The 16,266-nt window shown below is 41.4% G+C and overlaps 1 protein-coding gene across 15 annotated transcripts in view; it reads right to left on the bottom strand.

Moving 5' to 3' along the window:
• The window catches only part of DNAH14 (dynein axonemal heavy chain 14), a 320,839-nt gene that overhangs the window by 261,670 nt on the left and 42,903 nt on the right, over window positions 1-16,266 (bottom strand). For 13 of the 15 annotated variants that reach the window (XM_045049347.1, XM_045049348.1, XM_045049345.1 and 10 more), the window contains exons 6-8: window positions 15,050-15,202; window positions 13,786-13,898; window positions 4,345-4,407 (exon numbers count right to left, since the gene is read on the bottom strand). In XM_045049347.1, the coding sequence (XP_044905282.1) occupies window positions 4,345-4,407; window positions 13,786-13,898; window positions 15,050-15,202 (329 nt within the window). The remainder of the gene's footprint in view (window positions 1-4,344; window positions 4,408-13,785; window positions 13,899-15,049; window positions 15,203-16,266) is intronic. The other 2 variants (XM_045049337.1, XM_045049346.1) reach the window with 1 other exon arrangement.

Raw genomic sequence — 16,266 nt, 5'->3', positions numbered from 1 at the left:
TACAGGAAGAAAAATTAGCTAGACTTGGGAACCATTTGGAGAATGTTTCTTAAGTTCTCCAACCACCTATATCCTAGAATAGAAAAGACGGGCATTGCTCTTTCCTCTGTCCCTTTCTGCCGGCCCGATCGTGGTCACCAAGGTGAGTAACATCACTTCTAACAACACAAGACAGAACTGAAGGAGAAAAGAGCAAAGCGAAAGAGATCAGGCTCCTTAAAAACTGCATCAAGAAAAGCGAACCTCCCTGTGCAACAGTGTATCAAAGAAGGGGGCGGGGGGGGGGGGGGCTTCTGCCCTTCACCGATCCCTTGTGGGGTGGCTAACTTTTATAGCTGATTTTCGTATATTTTATATAAAAATACAATCATCAGAAATTAGCCTTTTCCTGTCTTTCCATTTTATTGGCGAAAGCTTTATGCACCACGAAGAAGCTCCCTGGGCCCTTTATTCTCACTGCCCTCCCCCTCCCCAAGGCCTTGTGGTCTTTGTCATAAAGGCCTCCTCAGATGACGCAGGCCTCGCACAACCTGGAGCTACTCAGAGAGGTGGAATTTGTTCATGGACACTCCCCTGGGTATCTAGTACAGGGAAGAAAAGAAATCATACTAAAGACAAATGGCACATTCCAGAAAGTGAACCGCTACAAAAAAAAATCAAACCCCATCTTGGGATTTATTCACAGGAGAATGGTGATGAAGATTCACATAGTAACGAATCCACATTACCCAGCATTGTTTAAAGCTTTCTTCTTTCCTTTAAAAAAATATAATTGGCTTTATGTGTGTATTTTAACACAGGTATGAGGAAACTAGGGAGGGTTCACTGTGAAAACAATTATAGGTGGGGAAAGCATGAAGACATTGAGAACTGTGATGGTGAGATCTGACAAGAGAAAAATAATGCATCATCTGATGACTATTCAGGCAAAGGTGTTACCAGGAACTCGCCAACAAATTTCCACCGTATTGTACTAGAGAGCTAAATACATTCTCGCAAACTTGACTCACAAGATTGAACTGCTTGGCATTAGAACATATATCACAGAAATCTATTGAAACTCAGGTCCTGGCTCCTATAAAAATGGGGTAAGTGTACTTTTCACTACTCTTCCCTCTAGGTACGACTAAGAACTCTGAACGTTACACGTGAGGTGAACATGAGAAGACGCTGAGAGGTAGAGAAGACAGACCGGCCAGGAGTGACAGGGTCATCAGGCGCGTCTTCTTCTGCCTTCTACAGCCCAGGCTTGGAAATGCCAACAGGTGCGGACAGAAACGCCTGCTGTCTGGCTCGAGGGCCAGAAAGGGGCAGCCGAGCAAGACAGAAAACTTTTCAACAACCACCATTCTATCCCAGCGAGATACCAAAGCGGGGAAAGGCCACGTGGAGAGCCTGGCATCGTGCCCCGGGCAACTGGTAGTGAGCTTCCCTAGCGGTCCTCTGGGGGTTTTCAGGGAAAGCTGAGCAGGGAATAGGGAAGGTCATCCTCCCTGGGTGGTGGTGAGCAGAGAAACAGAAGACATATAATTTTGTAAGTTAAAAAATATAATGACTGAAATGAAAAACTCAGCATGTCGGCTCAACAGCGAACGGAGTGGACAGAGAAATCAGTGAACCGAAAGAAGAGCAACAGAAAACATTCAATCTGAACAACAGAGTAAAGACGGAAAAAAATAAACGGACCCTCAGGGACCAGCAGGACCATAAAAAAGATCCAGCATTTGCCTCCCCAGTCCTGGAAGCAGAGGAAGGAGAGGGCAGGGCTAAAAACACTTGAAGAAATATGGACGAAAATGCAACAAGTTTGTCAACGGATGCACGAGCCAGAGGTTTAGAAGCCGGGCGACTACAACAGGATAAAGACAGAAGTCCAACCACCACACATCAAAGTCAAACTTCCGAAAACTACAGCCAAAAGAAAAACTGTCAAAAGCAGCAAGAGAAAAAACCGTCTACAGAAGAAAAGCAATTCGAATGACCACGGAGGCCAAGAGAAGGGCTCAGAGGAAAGAACTGTCCACTCAGAATCCCATATTCAGCAGAATCTTCTTCGATGACGGAGAAACAAAGAAGACGCTTTCGGACACGGGAGAAGCAGGAGACTTTGCTGCCCGCAGACCTGCCCTAACGGAATGGCTAACAGAAGTTCTCGCAACAGAAATACACAACAAAACAGCCCAAGGAGCCCTGTGACATTGAGAAGCAAGAGCATGATAAACAAACCAAACTGAATACATTTTAAAAACACATAGACTGTCGTTCTCGTTCTCGAGTTTTACAATGTATATTTGATGGTGGAAGCAGAAACGGTAACAGTGCCGAAAGCAAGTGGAGGAAACATTTAAGAGCGTCATACTGTAAATGGGGGAGGGCAGAGAGACACAGAGGTAAGGTTTCTACAGTTCACTCAAACTAATAAAATGCAACGCTAGTAAATTGCACGCTACGTATGTATGATGTTACGTCAACAGCAACCACCAAACAGCTACACAGACATACTGTAAACAATAGCATAGAAAAATCCAAATAGAATTCTAAGAAATACTGCTTTAGTTGAATATTCAAATAATCCACAGAAAGAAGAAACAGACAAAAAGCAGAGGGAAGAAACAGAAACCAAAAAATAAAATGGCAAACTTAAGCCCTAACAAATAAATAATTAGACTGAACGTCAAGGGTCTAAACACAACAATTAAAGACCAAGACTGGCAGATGGATCTGAAAACATGATCAAACCATATGCTGTCTCCTAGAAATGAATGGCCATCAACAACCCCCCTTCCTCCCAACCCCTCACCCACACCCCTCCCTCCAACCACCCCTGTAGCAAAGGGTGTCCCTTGAACAGAGGAGGAGTTCAGCTCTCCGCATCAAAGCCACCCAGGCCAATAAAGCAGTGAGGCTAGAGAGTTACGTTAACCCATTCACAAAGCAGGCTAACTCTAGCCTCATGCCTGGCATGTAGAGATGCTAAATTTTTTGAATTAAAAAAAAAAAAGACAAGCCAAATCTGGGAGAAAATGTTTATAAACCATGCACAAGGGACTCATGTCGAGACTATAAAAAGAACCCTTAAAAACTCAACAGTATAAAGATAATCCCACCAGAAAATGTGTAAGGGACATGGAGAGACATCTCACCAGAGAGACATGGAGAGACATCGCACCAAAGAAGATTCACAGATGGCCCATAAGCACATGGAAAGATGCTCAACATCGTTAGGGAAACGCAAACTGAAACCACAACATGATACTGCCGGAAAACTGCCGGAATATCTAAAACAAAAGAACAGTGACAATTCCAAATGGCGGCACAGAGGTAGAGAAGCTGAATCACTCCTACGTTGCTGTCGGGGATGGAAAAAACAAAACAAAACTAAACGTGCAATCGCCATATGACCCAGGATTGCACTCCTGGGCACTTACCCCAGAGAAATGAAAACTTGTGTTCCCATAAAAACCTACATACGAAGGTTTAGAGGGCTTTATCTACAATAAACAAAAGCTGGAGAACAGCACGTGTACTTCCCACTCCCAGCACGCGCTGCTCCCCAGCAATGGAGGAACGCCGGATAAATGCGGCAGCCTGGATGGAAGTCCAGAGTTGCGCTCAGGGAAGAGCCAACCCCAACCCCAAAGGTCGTACACTGCATGACTGCATTTATACAACATTCTCGAAAAGACAAACTCACAGAAATGGGGACCCGCGTCGCGCTTGCCACAGGCTAAGAAGAGGGTGGGACTGGGAGGGAAGCGAGTACGGCTGTACAAGGGCAACACGAGGGACCCTGCGGTGACCAATCTTCTGTATCCTGATGACGTCAGTGCCACTGTCCTGGCTGCCATGTTGTACAGTAAGTTTGGGGGTTCTACCTCTGGGGGAAACAGGATGTCTCTCGGCATCATCTCTTACAACTGCATTCAATCACAGTTACCTCAAAGTACAAAGTTCAACAACAACAACAACAACAACAACACGGGGCTGCCAGAGACCCCGTAAAAAAGGATTAACAGCCATTTGACTCCTATGACGTAGTCACTCCCCTTTCTGGAAGCAGAAAGGTCAATCAAGTGACCAGGGGAAGTCATCATAAGCTGTTCACAGAACTATCATCTCCTCATGCCGCAGACTGACATACTGGGAAATGTCGTCAGTGTTTATCATCACGTGTGATATACAAAAATGGTGATTGAAAGTAAGATTGACTAAACCTACTCATAACCGTGACGTGACTTTCCAAACACTGAGTGAGAAGTGATTTATACCTACTTCCATACTACATATTTAAAATAAGGTTTCCCCTTAACATAGTTAAAAATGCATTTGCCTCTTTAAGCTTACCTGCTCTTCTCTGTCTTAATTCTTCTAACATTCAATTTCCAAGTAACAAATGCTTTATTAATTCTGAAAGGAAAGATATTTCTTACATTCTGTATTTGTAAGTCATGTATTTATATGGAATACATTTATTTTATTTTTTTTAATATGAGATTTAGTGTCAAATTGGTTTCCGCACAACACCCGGCGCTCCTCCCAACAGGTGCCCTCCTCGATACCCATCCCTCCCACCCCCCATCAACCCTCAGTCTATTCTCAGTTTGTAAGAGTCTCTTATGGTTTGGAATACATTTAGTAACGTCTTAGAAATCCTAGATTTCCTAGAACAGGTCGCATTCATCATAAACTTTACTTAAAGCAAATACCAGACCACATCACTTCTCTCCCCAACTATCAACAGAACATAGAGAAAAGTAAATGTCATCAAAACTCATTATAATTCTCATAGACACATAATTAGTTTAGTTACTGTTAGGACGTCCCTGGAACCACAGTGGAGGGGACGGCCATCTTGCCAGCTCAACCCAATGAAAAGCCCCTAGTAGCTGCCAGAACGAATTGGAGGTCAACCAATCACCGAGCGACAGCACGACCTGGCGCGAAAAAGGCCCACCCGGACCTAAACCCGAACCGAACCGCTGCAGCTTAAAAGCCCTACCCCACCACACCCGGGCGCAACCTCCCTAACTCCTCTCTCTCTCTCTCTCCCTGAGTCACGGAACCTCGCCCGAGACCTTAGTTCCCAATAAAGCCTTTGACTGCTAAAACTTTTAGTTTTTGACTCTTACCTTTACCCTAGCCTACGCCTGACCCTAACAGTTACCACATCCCAATTAATATAAATCTATAAAAATATATTCTTTTCCCTTATACCTTTATTAGCTTACTGGTTTTAAAAGAGATTCTATTTCGAGAAGAGTCAAGATTCAATTTTCAGTGATAAGAAAAGTAACGTTGGTAAGAAATCAATAAATAAAAAATTAAGATAGTGTATATCATATTGATATTTAATATTTATGTTTTTGAAAGGATGCATTTGTAATTTTAAAACCTCAAGGAACCCGTCTGAGAAGGATGGTAACGGTGACACTTGGTGACACTTTCAAGGTGACACTTGTTTGCCAAAGCGAGATTCCTTATGTGGCAGGCAAGAGCCAACTGGGAGAGGACCGCCTGAGCGGCCAATCGGAACCAGCCTATCTTCCTGGCTGATTCTGAACCACAGAAGACTGAAGGAGCCCCAGGGACAAGCAAGCAGTTCAGAAAGCATCCCATGATGTCACACAAACAGGCACACCCAAGGCCTTAGAAACACCTCAGATCTGGTAACGTGACCTAAATCAGGCTCCCAACAGGCATTCCAGTTGAGTTCCTGTCTCCCTTCCATCTGGTCACAGAACCTCAGGACTCCAGAACCCTGGAAGCCAGACAAATCACCCCAATGACAGTGTGATGAGTGTCCACACCGGGCCACGGCACAAGTCCTCCGGGACGGCCCACGAGGTAAAAGGCGGGCACTGTAGCTCAAGTCACCCCTGCACGAGACACACATCACCTCTGTAAGCCGCTAACCCCCTACACTGGACACACCACGTCTCCTCCATAAGCCGCTAACCCCCCCTGCACCGGACACAGCACATCGCCTCTGTGAGCCACTAACCCTTCAGATTCACCTTTTTTCTGCCTGACATGTTGTTACAATTATTAGTCATAAAAAAAAACTTTACAAAATGTTAAAAATAAAATTTTTAAATCAAATGAATTTATAGGTTTTAATCTGCGTAAACTTTAACTTATACTTTGCTTAACATGAATTTTAAAAAAATGAATCATTTTGACCACGGACTTACTGATGCTAAATGTCCTATAAGATGACTCATCCCAGTTCCAACTATGCTTCAAAAGCTTAATCAATTGAAATTACTTAGAATGGAGCGAACCCCAAGGATGTGTTACAAGGCAAGGATGACGGCGGAAAGCCCAACGATGACAGTTTACACTGGCACCTAATTTACAGGGATGCGACGATCATCTATTTTCTTGCAGACGAACTTCTCAGGACTGTCAGTCACCTACACGGCACGTGACTCAGGTTCGGACAGACAGCCAGAGCCCGCGTCCTTGCCGACCAACCTCTCCGACACTTCGGCGTCAGCGGTACCATCTCTACCTCTGGGTACACACCGACCTCGATCCTGCTTTCCAACTTCTGACCTCGCTGTGTGCTCTGTCTAAACTATTCCCTCAAGACCCCCTGTGGACGTGTCCTTCTCATCACTGAGGCCTCCGCTTAAAGAGCACCTCTCTGGCTGTCCTACTTAAAGTAGCAACCACACATCTCTGTTTATTATCTTTCTGGCCCCTATCACCAGCTGAAATAATCTTATTTATTTACTTGTTATCTATCTCCCTCCATGAGAATGAAGTTCTACAGGAACACAGACGTTGTACGTTTTTTTACACGATGATACCTCCAGTGCCCAGAACGGTGGAGCAAAAGTACACAATACTTGTTTTGTAAGTGAGTAACTTCTCTGCTACAAAATCCACTCACTTCTCTTATAAAAGTAAACTTCCTCAGGTTCTTAGTTATTCCAGCTATTTGATATCAAATGTAACCATTTAAGATACGACATCTCTTCTCCTAGTCTCCACCAGGTAGCAGCAGACCACAAGGAAATACATACATTAGAAACAAAAAAATTATGGTAACAGCACGGTTCTGTTCGGGGACGGGTGCGGCGTGGTGCACAGCACAATGTACGGACGCCTGAAACTAATGTGACATCAGTTGTCAACTACACACGAAACAAAAGGAAAGAAAAAAACCAGGTACAAACACTAGGAGAACAAATCTGGGACCGCTGTGTGAAGGATCGGACTCGCAGAAACCCTGGTGTCCTTGTCCCGCCGTGTCACTCTGAACTGAATGAGTTGTTAAGCGATGACCTGGAACCAAGCCGCCCCAGCCCCCTAATTCTGATCTATTTTCCTCTATAACATTCCTTCTGCCCCTGATATTCCACGTATTTATGTTTTTACCTCTTACCCACTACAAGACATTTGAGAGCAAGACAATTGTTTTGTTCAACAGAGTCTCTCCAGCATCCAGAACAATGCGTGGTTTTTGCAAACTCTCAATAAATACTCATTTAATGAATCAATGCATGAAAAGTACACGGTAAATTAAAGTCATTACAGTCAACTTAAATCTGACCATAAAAAAATCTTTTTCTTACAATATTTATCCAAAAAGATGGGCGTTTTCATACCTAAATGGGTCAGCTTCCTTTATCTAAAGAAAACTGTATCGCAGTATAATTGACATACAGTATTATATTAGTTTCAGGTGTGCAACACAGTAATTTGACATTGTATACCCTGTGAACTGATGCCTACAATAAATGTAGTTATCATCTGTGACCGTATGGTTAACACAGCACTCGCGACTGTATTCCATAGGCTGTACATTCCATCATTGGGACTTATTTCATAACGGGAAGTCTGTACCTTCTGTTCACTCGTTTCATCCCCCACCCAGCACCTCTCCCCTCTGGCAAGACACAACTCTGCGCTCTGTATCCATGAGTCTTGGTTTTGTTCCGGTTTTTAGGTTCCACATATACGTGAAATGATGTGGTATAGTTCTTTCTCTGTCTTACTTCCCTTAGCAGAATACTTTAGGGTCCCATCCGTGTTGATGCAAATGGCAAGATTTCATTTTTTTTTTTTTCTGGCTGAGTACTGTTCTGTTGTATATAGGTACCACCTTTTCTTTATCCATTCATCTCTATCAGTGAGCCCTTTGGTTGTTTCTATGTCTTAGCTATTGCAAATAGAGCCACCAGAAACAAAGGAGTGCGTTATCTTTTCAAAGTAGTCTTTTCATTTTCTTAGGATACCCAGAAGTGGAATTGCTCAATTGTTCGGTAGTCCTAATTTTAATTTTTTCAGGAATCTCCATCCTGTTTTCCATAGTGGCCGCACCAGTTTACATTCCCACAAGCAGTGAGTGAGGGCCCCTTTTCTCCACATCCCCATCAATTCTTGTGATTTCTTTTTTTAATAATAGCCATCCTGACATGTAGCAGGTAATATCCTATTGTGGTTTTGACCTGCATTTCCCTGATTAATGACGTTAAGCATCTTTTCATGTGTCTGTTGGCCACCTGGATGCAGGACCTGGAAAAATGCCTCTTCAGATCCCCTGCCCATTTATGAATTGGATTGTTTTTGTTAACGAGTTGTATGCATTCCTTTTTTTTCTTTTTTTGGATATTCACTCCTCATTATATATGATTTACAAACATCTTATCCCAGTCAGCAGTTGGCCTTTCCATTCTATTGATGGCTTCCTTCACTGCTCACAAGCTTTTCCATTAGATGCCATCCCATTTGTTTACTTTCCCTTCCGCTGCCTTTGCCTTTAAGTCAGATCTAAGACAACATCTCCAAGAATGACGTCAAGGAGTTTACCACCTACTTTCTGTTGGGTGTTTTATGCATTCAGTTCTTACTTTCCAGTCTTTAACCCATTTTGAGTTTACTTTTGTGTGTGGTGCAAGCAAGCGGTCCAGTTTTCCCAACACCATTTGTGAAACAGACTTTTTCCCGAGGCATATTCTTGCCTCCTTTGTGGAAGATTAATGGGCCATATAATCGTGGGTTTACTCCTAGGCTCGCTATTCTGTTCTTTTGATCTACATGTTTATTTTTGTGCCAGTACCATACTGTTTGATCACTACAGCTTTGTAGTGGATCTTGAAATCTGAGATTGCAATATCTACAGCTTTATTCTTCCATACATAGTATAATGTCATGTGTAAATAATAACAGTTTAATTCTTCCTTTCCAATTTGGATGCCTTTTATTTTTTTCTTGCCTAACTGCCGTGGCTGACTTCCAATTCTATGCTAAGAAATGTAGTCACCCTTGTCTTGATCCTGACCTTAGAGTAAAAGCTTTTAGCTTTTCAAAGTTGGAATATTATTTTAGCTGTGGGTTTGTCATATATGGCTTGTATTGTGTTGAGGTACATTCCCTCCATATGCACTTTGTTGAGAGTTCTTATAAATGAATGTTGACTTACGTCAAATGCTTTTTCTGCATCTATTGAGATGATACTTTTATCTTTCATTTTTTTTAATGTGGTGTATCACAGTATGTCACATTGTTTTGCAGATGTTGAACCTTTCCATTCCTGAAATCAATGCCACTTGACCATGATGTATGATCCTTCTAACGTATTTTCTAATTTGATTTGTCAATATTTTGTTGAGGATTTTTGCATGTATGTTCATAAGGGATATTGGCCCGTAATTTTCTTTATTTTTGTGGTATGCTCTGGTTTTGATATCAGGGTAACTGATGGCCTCATAAAATGACTTTGGAAGCTGTCATTCCTCTTCCATTTTTTTTTTTTTGGAAGAGTTTAAGAATAATAGGTATTAAATATTCTTTGAATGTTTAGTACAATTCACCAGTGAATTCTGATCCTGGACTTTGTTGGGAAGTTTTGGATTATTATTTAATCTCCTTACTAGTAATTGGTCTATTTAAATTTTCTACCTTTTCATGATTCAGCCTTGCTAGGTTATATGTTTCTAGGAAATTATCCATTTCTTGTAGGTTGTCCGGTTTGCCTGTGTGTGACTGTTGTCTCTGTTATGATTCTTATTTCTATGGTGTCAGTTATAACTTCTTTTATTCTGATTTTGAGTTCTCTTTTTCTTCATTAGTCACCAATTTCATCTTTTTGTGGAACGAGCTCTTGGTTTCATTGATCTTTTGTCTTTTTAGTCTCTATTTTACTTATTTCCACTCTGATCTTCATTATTTCCTTCCTTATACTAACTTTGGGTTTCATTTGCTCTTCTTTTCCAATTCTTTAGGTTTAAAGTTAGGCTGTTTGGGATTTTTCTTCTTAATGTAGGCCTGTATTGTTATGAACTTTTCTTTCGTAACTGCTTTCGCTGCATCCTGTAGATTTTTGAGATGTCCTATTTATGTTTTCATTTGTCTCTAGGTATTTTTTTTAAATTTCTCCTTTTTTTCCTTCAAAGGTCCCTTCATTTCAGTAGCATGTTGTTTAATCTCCACATTTTTGTGGTTTTTCCAATTTTCTTCTCGTAGCTGATTTCCAGTTTTACACCATCATGGTTGAAAAGATGTTTGATGATTTCAATCTCGCTAAATTTACTGAGATGTTTTTGTGGCCTAGCATGTTATTTACCCTGAAGAGTGTGCCGTGTGCACTCAAGATGAAACATATTATGCTGCTTTTGAATGTAATGTTCTATATAGATCTATTAAGTCCATCTGGTCTAATGTGTCATTTGAGGCCAATGTTTCCTTACAGACTTTCTGTATGAATGATGTAATTATTAACAAAAGTGGGATGTTAAAGTCCCCTCCTATTATTGGATCGCTGTCTCTTTCTCCCTTTATGTCTGTTGATATTTCCTTTAAACATTTTGGTGGGTTCATTAAACATTATGTTGAGTTCATATACATTTATAAATATTATATCCTCTTGCTGGATTGACCCCTTTATCATTATCTATTTAATGCCCTACTTTATTTTCTATAAGTCTTTAAGTCTATTTTGTGTGAATATAAGCTACCATAGCCTTCTTTTCATTTCCCTTTGCATAAAATATAGTTTTTCATACCTTCACTTTCAGTCTGTGTGCTGTTACTTTTGAAGTGAGTCTCTTGTCAGCAGCATATGGAGGAGACTTTTTATTTATTTATTTATTTTTTTTTTTTATTTAAAAAAATTTTTTTTCAATGTTTATTTTTGGGACAGAGAGAGACAGAGCATGAACGGGGGAGGGGCAGAGAGAGAGGGAGACACAGAATCGGAAACAGGCTCCAGGCTCTGAGCCATCAGCCCAGAGCCTGACGCAGGGCTCGAACTCCCGGACCGCGAGATCGTGACCTGGCTGAAGTCGGACGCTCAACCGACTGCGCCACCCAGGCGCCCCAGAGACTTTTTTTTTTTAGAAGCCCATTCAGTCACTCTACATCCTTTGATTGGAGAACTTAGTTCATTTACATTTAATTTTAATAGGTATGTACTTACTGCCCTTTGTTATTGTTTTCTAGCTGTTTTTATAGTTTCTGTTCTTTTATTCTTCCCTTCTCTCTTCCCCTGATGTCTGATAACTTTCTTTAGTGTTGAGATTCCTTTCTCATTTTGTGTATTCATTGAAAGTTTTTGTGGTTATCATGAGTTCAGATACAACATCGTACGTATATAATGATGTGTTTTAAGTTCATAGCAACTTAAATGTGAATACATTCCAAAATTCTACATTTTCATCCCCCTCTGTTAATGTTTTAGGTTTTCTGTCACATTTTACAACTTTTTATGTATTCCTTAACTAATTATTGTAGTTTTAGTTAATTTTACTATGTTGGTCTTTTGAATTTCATTAGTTTTATAAATGATTTACTACCTTCACTATATATTTACCTTTTCCACTGAGATTTTCACTTTCGTATGTTTTCTTGTCATTAATTAGTGCCATTTCTTCTTAGCTTAAACAAGTCCCTTTAGAACTTCTTGCAAGGCTGGTTGACTGGTAATGATGTCCTTTAGCTTTTGTTATATGAAAATTCTCTCTCTCCTTCAATTCTGAGTGGCCGGGTACAGTATTATCGGTTGCAATTTTTTTTGTACTTTGAATATGTCCTGCCGCTCCCTTCTGCCTTGCAAAGTTTCTGCTAAGAAACCTGCTGATAGCCTCCTGGGTTTACCTTGTGTGTAAACAAGTTGTTTCTCTCTTGCTGCTTTTAAGATTCTCTACCTTTAACTTTTGACATTTTAATTATATCTTGGGGTGAAACCCTTTGGATTCTTATTTGGCACTCTCTGGGATTCCTGGATGTGGAGGTCTGTTTCCTCTGCCAGATTAAGGAAATTTTCAGCCATTATTTCTTCAGATAAGTTTTTCTGCCCCCTTTTCTCTCCTTCTGCGGCTCCTATAATGTGAATGTTACTTTGCTTGAAATTGTCCCACGGGTCACCTAAGTTGTCTTCATTTTTTAAAAAATCTCTCTCGTTTTTGCTGCTCTGTCTGGGTGAGTCCCATTGCTTTGTCCTCTGGTTCACTCTCTGACCTCTTCTGATTCACCCAGTCTGCTGGTGAACCCCTTTAGTGTATACTTCAGTTATTTGTTCTGCTTCAGCTCTCCGACTTCCATTTGGTAGTCTCTTAGGTTTTCCATCTCTCTGTTGCAGTTCTCACTGCGCTCATCCATTCTTCTCCCAAGCTCGGGAGGCATCTTTATGACCACTGCTTTGAACTCTCCATCAGGTAATTTACTGACGTTGCCATTTCGTTAAGGTCTTTTTCTGAGGTTTTGTCTTGTTCTTTCATTTGGAAGAGGATTCCTCTGTCTCATCTTGCCTGATTTTCTGTTTTTTTTTTTCTATATATGAGGCAAAACAGCCACCTCTCCCAGTCTTGAAGAAGTGGCCTTGTGTAGATGACCCCTGAGGCCGAGAAGCACAATCCCATCTGGCCACCAGTGCCAGGTACTCCAGGGTAGTCCCGAGTGTGGGCCACTCACACCTGCTGGCTGTGGGGAGGCCGGGGCCGTGGCACTGAGAGGCATGGCACTCATCTGGCAAGGTGGCTGCAGTTATGGCCAGGGGAGGACAGGATGCCTGCCCGGCTGGCTGTGGTGCGGCTGTGGCATGGAGTGATGGGGCATGTCCAGGTTACAGGAAGATGGCCAAAACGGCTAATGCCAACACTGGCATTAGCAAAGTACAACAGGATTGCAAAATGACACCCGTCCCAGAAAGATCCTGCTTCTCCGGCATTCACTTCAGGAATAAGGGGGTCAGTCTCCTTTCGGTATGGCCTAGATGCTTCTCAAAGTGCAGCTTTTGTTCTGGGTCCCAGGGTGAGTTGAGTGTGCGTGCAAACCCTTTACGGGCAGGTTCTCTGTTCCCCAGTTTTATGGTTTTCCTGGACACAATCCCCATTGTTTTACATTCTGGCAGCTCATCTCCCCGGTGCAGAACCCAACAATTGAGGTGCCTGATGTGTGAAACATTCCCTACTCCTCAGGGAGAGTCCCCACATTTTTGAGATCTCTCCTGATTGTGGCTGCCGCACTGGGGATAGGCTGTTTGGTGAGAGCATGTCTCTGTCTCTTCTACCCGTCTCCATGAGGCCTCTGTCCTCTGTTTCCAGGACTTTTCCAGAGGAAATTATTCCACATGTAGGTGTGTTGTGTCTGTGGGAGGTAGTAAGTTCAGGATCTTCCTGCACCTGCATCTAGCCTAAAACACCCCTATGGAGTACCCCGTTTCCTCTGTAACTCCCCACAAAGATGGCACCGGGCGGCAGAACCCACATGTCAGCCGAGCGGTTCCGGTTTCAACAGGACCGTACTGCAAATAATTGGCTGCGTTTTCTTTCATCTCACCGAAACTTGGAAAATATCCTGAACTGCTGCAATAAATGGTAACACGTTCTTTCTAAAAGCCACTCCACAGTCGGTACAGATTCTACTTCTTCCACGCCACCTACGTTAGTAACCTGTAAACACAGAGCACAAAAGCATGACTTTATTTCCTTAAAACAAATATGCACAATTTTCAAGGACTTAGGCAACCCTGGGTTTGCCTCGTAACTACTTGCCTTGATCATGAGGCCTGTTCTGTATACGACCTCCACCACTTCGCCTCTACCCAAACTTGGTTTCCCGTCCCACACGGCTTCCATTCTTGCCATTTTTCTAATGCTATTTCTTGTGCTCCGATAGAGAAAGAATACGAGAAACTTCCTCACCTTGACATACTTTTCACAGATGCCTGTTCTTTTCAGTCTCAAAATTCTCACATTTTCTATACAGGTAGTATTTATGAGCTCAATTTTAACTACAGGGGTAGAGTGGTTCCAGAGGGGCTAATAATCCCATTGCCAAGATACCCCATTTTGACATTCAAGAACCACAGGACTTTCTTTCCTCAAGGAATTCTCTTCCAAAGAACCCCTTTCCCCCATGTGAATGGTAGCCTTTTCTTAAATGTCTTCTAGGAATAAAAGTATGCCTATATCACCACATACGTATTTATGTGCATACTTTTGTTTATATAGAAGTCGTTCTTTCCATTTTCAGTTGATAATACACACGGGGCATCCCCACACGTGCACCTACAGATTTGTTTCCTTTGGATGTGGCCCCGCCCACACGTGCTTACAGTGTAGCCGGGAGGCTGGTGCCACAGACACTAAACAAACGGCCCAAACAAGTAACAAGTTGTACCATCACAACTTGTGATCAGTATCTAAGTGCTATTTGAGTGTATTGGGGGGAGTGAGGTTTCTACCTCTGGCAATGAACTTTCTGACCAACCTGAGAAAACAGTTTTTTCTTTCATTATTATAATTCCTATGATGTCAGCAAATCCCTGTAGTCTAGTTTTCTTTAAACACACACACACACACACACACACACACACACACACACACATTAAGGTATTTGAGATAAAATTGAATCCCCAAACCTAAATCTCTATAAAAAAGAAAAGGAACCTTGCCATTAAAAAGCTTTCTCCCAAAGAGGATCTGAAACATAAGCTACTTCTCAAATGGCCAGGTTTGTCTGAAACACACAAAGATATTCTAAATTGAATAATATTTTTCCATTATGACTCTCCAAGCTGAGCACGCCCACCCTCTGTTACCTTGGAGACAGATGATGCTGTAATAATCCAGAATTCTTTGCCATGTCTAGCTCTGTGAGCAGAGACCACCTGGAGGTCATACGGATTATAGACACCTTTACGATTTTTCCGAGAAAGGCAATATACAAATTCTCCATCATCTTTTAAAGGTTCCTGAGGTTAAAAAAATTTTAATTAACTTGATCAAATTAAGTAGTAAAATGGCTGAACAGGTTACTCAATAAACTGAAACGATTTTAGATGAAAATTAAGAATAATATCCCTGAGGAAAGTTAACATCAAATTGTGTCCAACCGAAGTTCAACAAGATCGATCTTATGAAAGATTTAAAATATATAATTTTCATTCTTACAGCGTGGTGAAAAAACATTCACGAAAACTGATCTATGTGCTCACTCATGCGTGCTTATTCACACAAAGAACTTGACAACATACGTTTTACAACACGCTCCACCTTCAGTAAATCTTCCAACACCGGAAGCCTTTTGAGCACATTAATCATTTATTTTGTTAATGACGGTGGCTTAGTATTAGAGTAACAGTAGCTGATATTTGTTAGGTAAATAATTTGGTAGGTAAATAATAAATATTTAATAAGTAATAACTTTCATATATGTTATGTTAATAACCATGAGAATTTAATTGCTTTAATTTTTTAAATTAACCACGGATGATGATCGTTAAATAGATACAGAAATTACTAGTTTGAGAAATTAGGTCATTTGAGAAGAGCCACAAAGACAGGCAGGGGCAGGCTAAGATGTGAGCATGTGTCTGACCAAACCCACACTCCGACACACTGCAATTTACCCTAATGCTTGCTTCTTTTTCACCTGGCATTATTGAGAAATCAGCCATTCCACATTAAGAAAAATTCTAAGTGACATTTCTTTCTTCTAGTTTTGAACATTTTTAACTTTCACTATGAACCCTCTACAAGAAAGTTCAAGTTAGTCATTCCTGGATAATTAAATTTTACTATTAAAAAAATTATAATTCAGTGATGCCTTCAGAAGCTATTGAACTGAGTAAACAGTTTCTAATTACTGGAATTTAAAATTCTGGATCCAGTTTTACTTCTTAAAAAACCGTCTTCCCTTAAGACCCTTCGTGTTCCTTCTCAATGTCTCAACCGTTCCCCTTTCTTGTTCTGACCGGACACAATGCATCCCTGGAAACCTTAAGAAACAAGTCTACAAACCGCGAGTCAACGTTAA

Source organism: Felis catus, chromosome F1, assembly GCF_018350175.1.
Source record: "Felis catus isolate Fca126 chromosome F1, F.catus_Fca126_mat1.0, whole genome shotgun sequence".
Taxonomy (NCBI): Eukaryota; Metazoa; Chordata; class Mammalia; order Carnivora; family Felidae; genus Felis; species Felis catus.
This window is presented reverse-complemented; position numbering and strand designations above follow the sequence as displayed.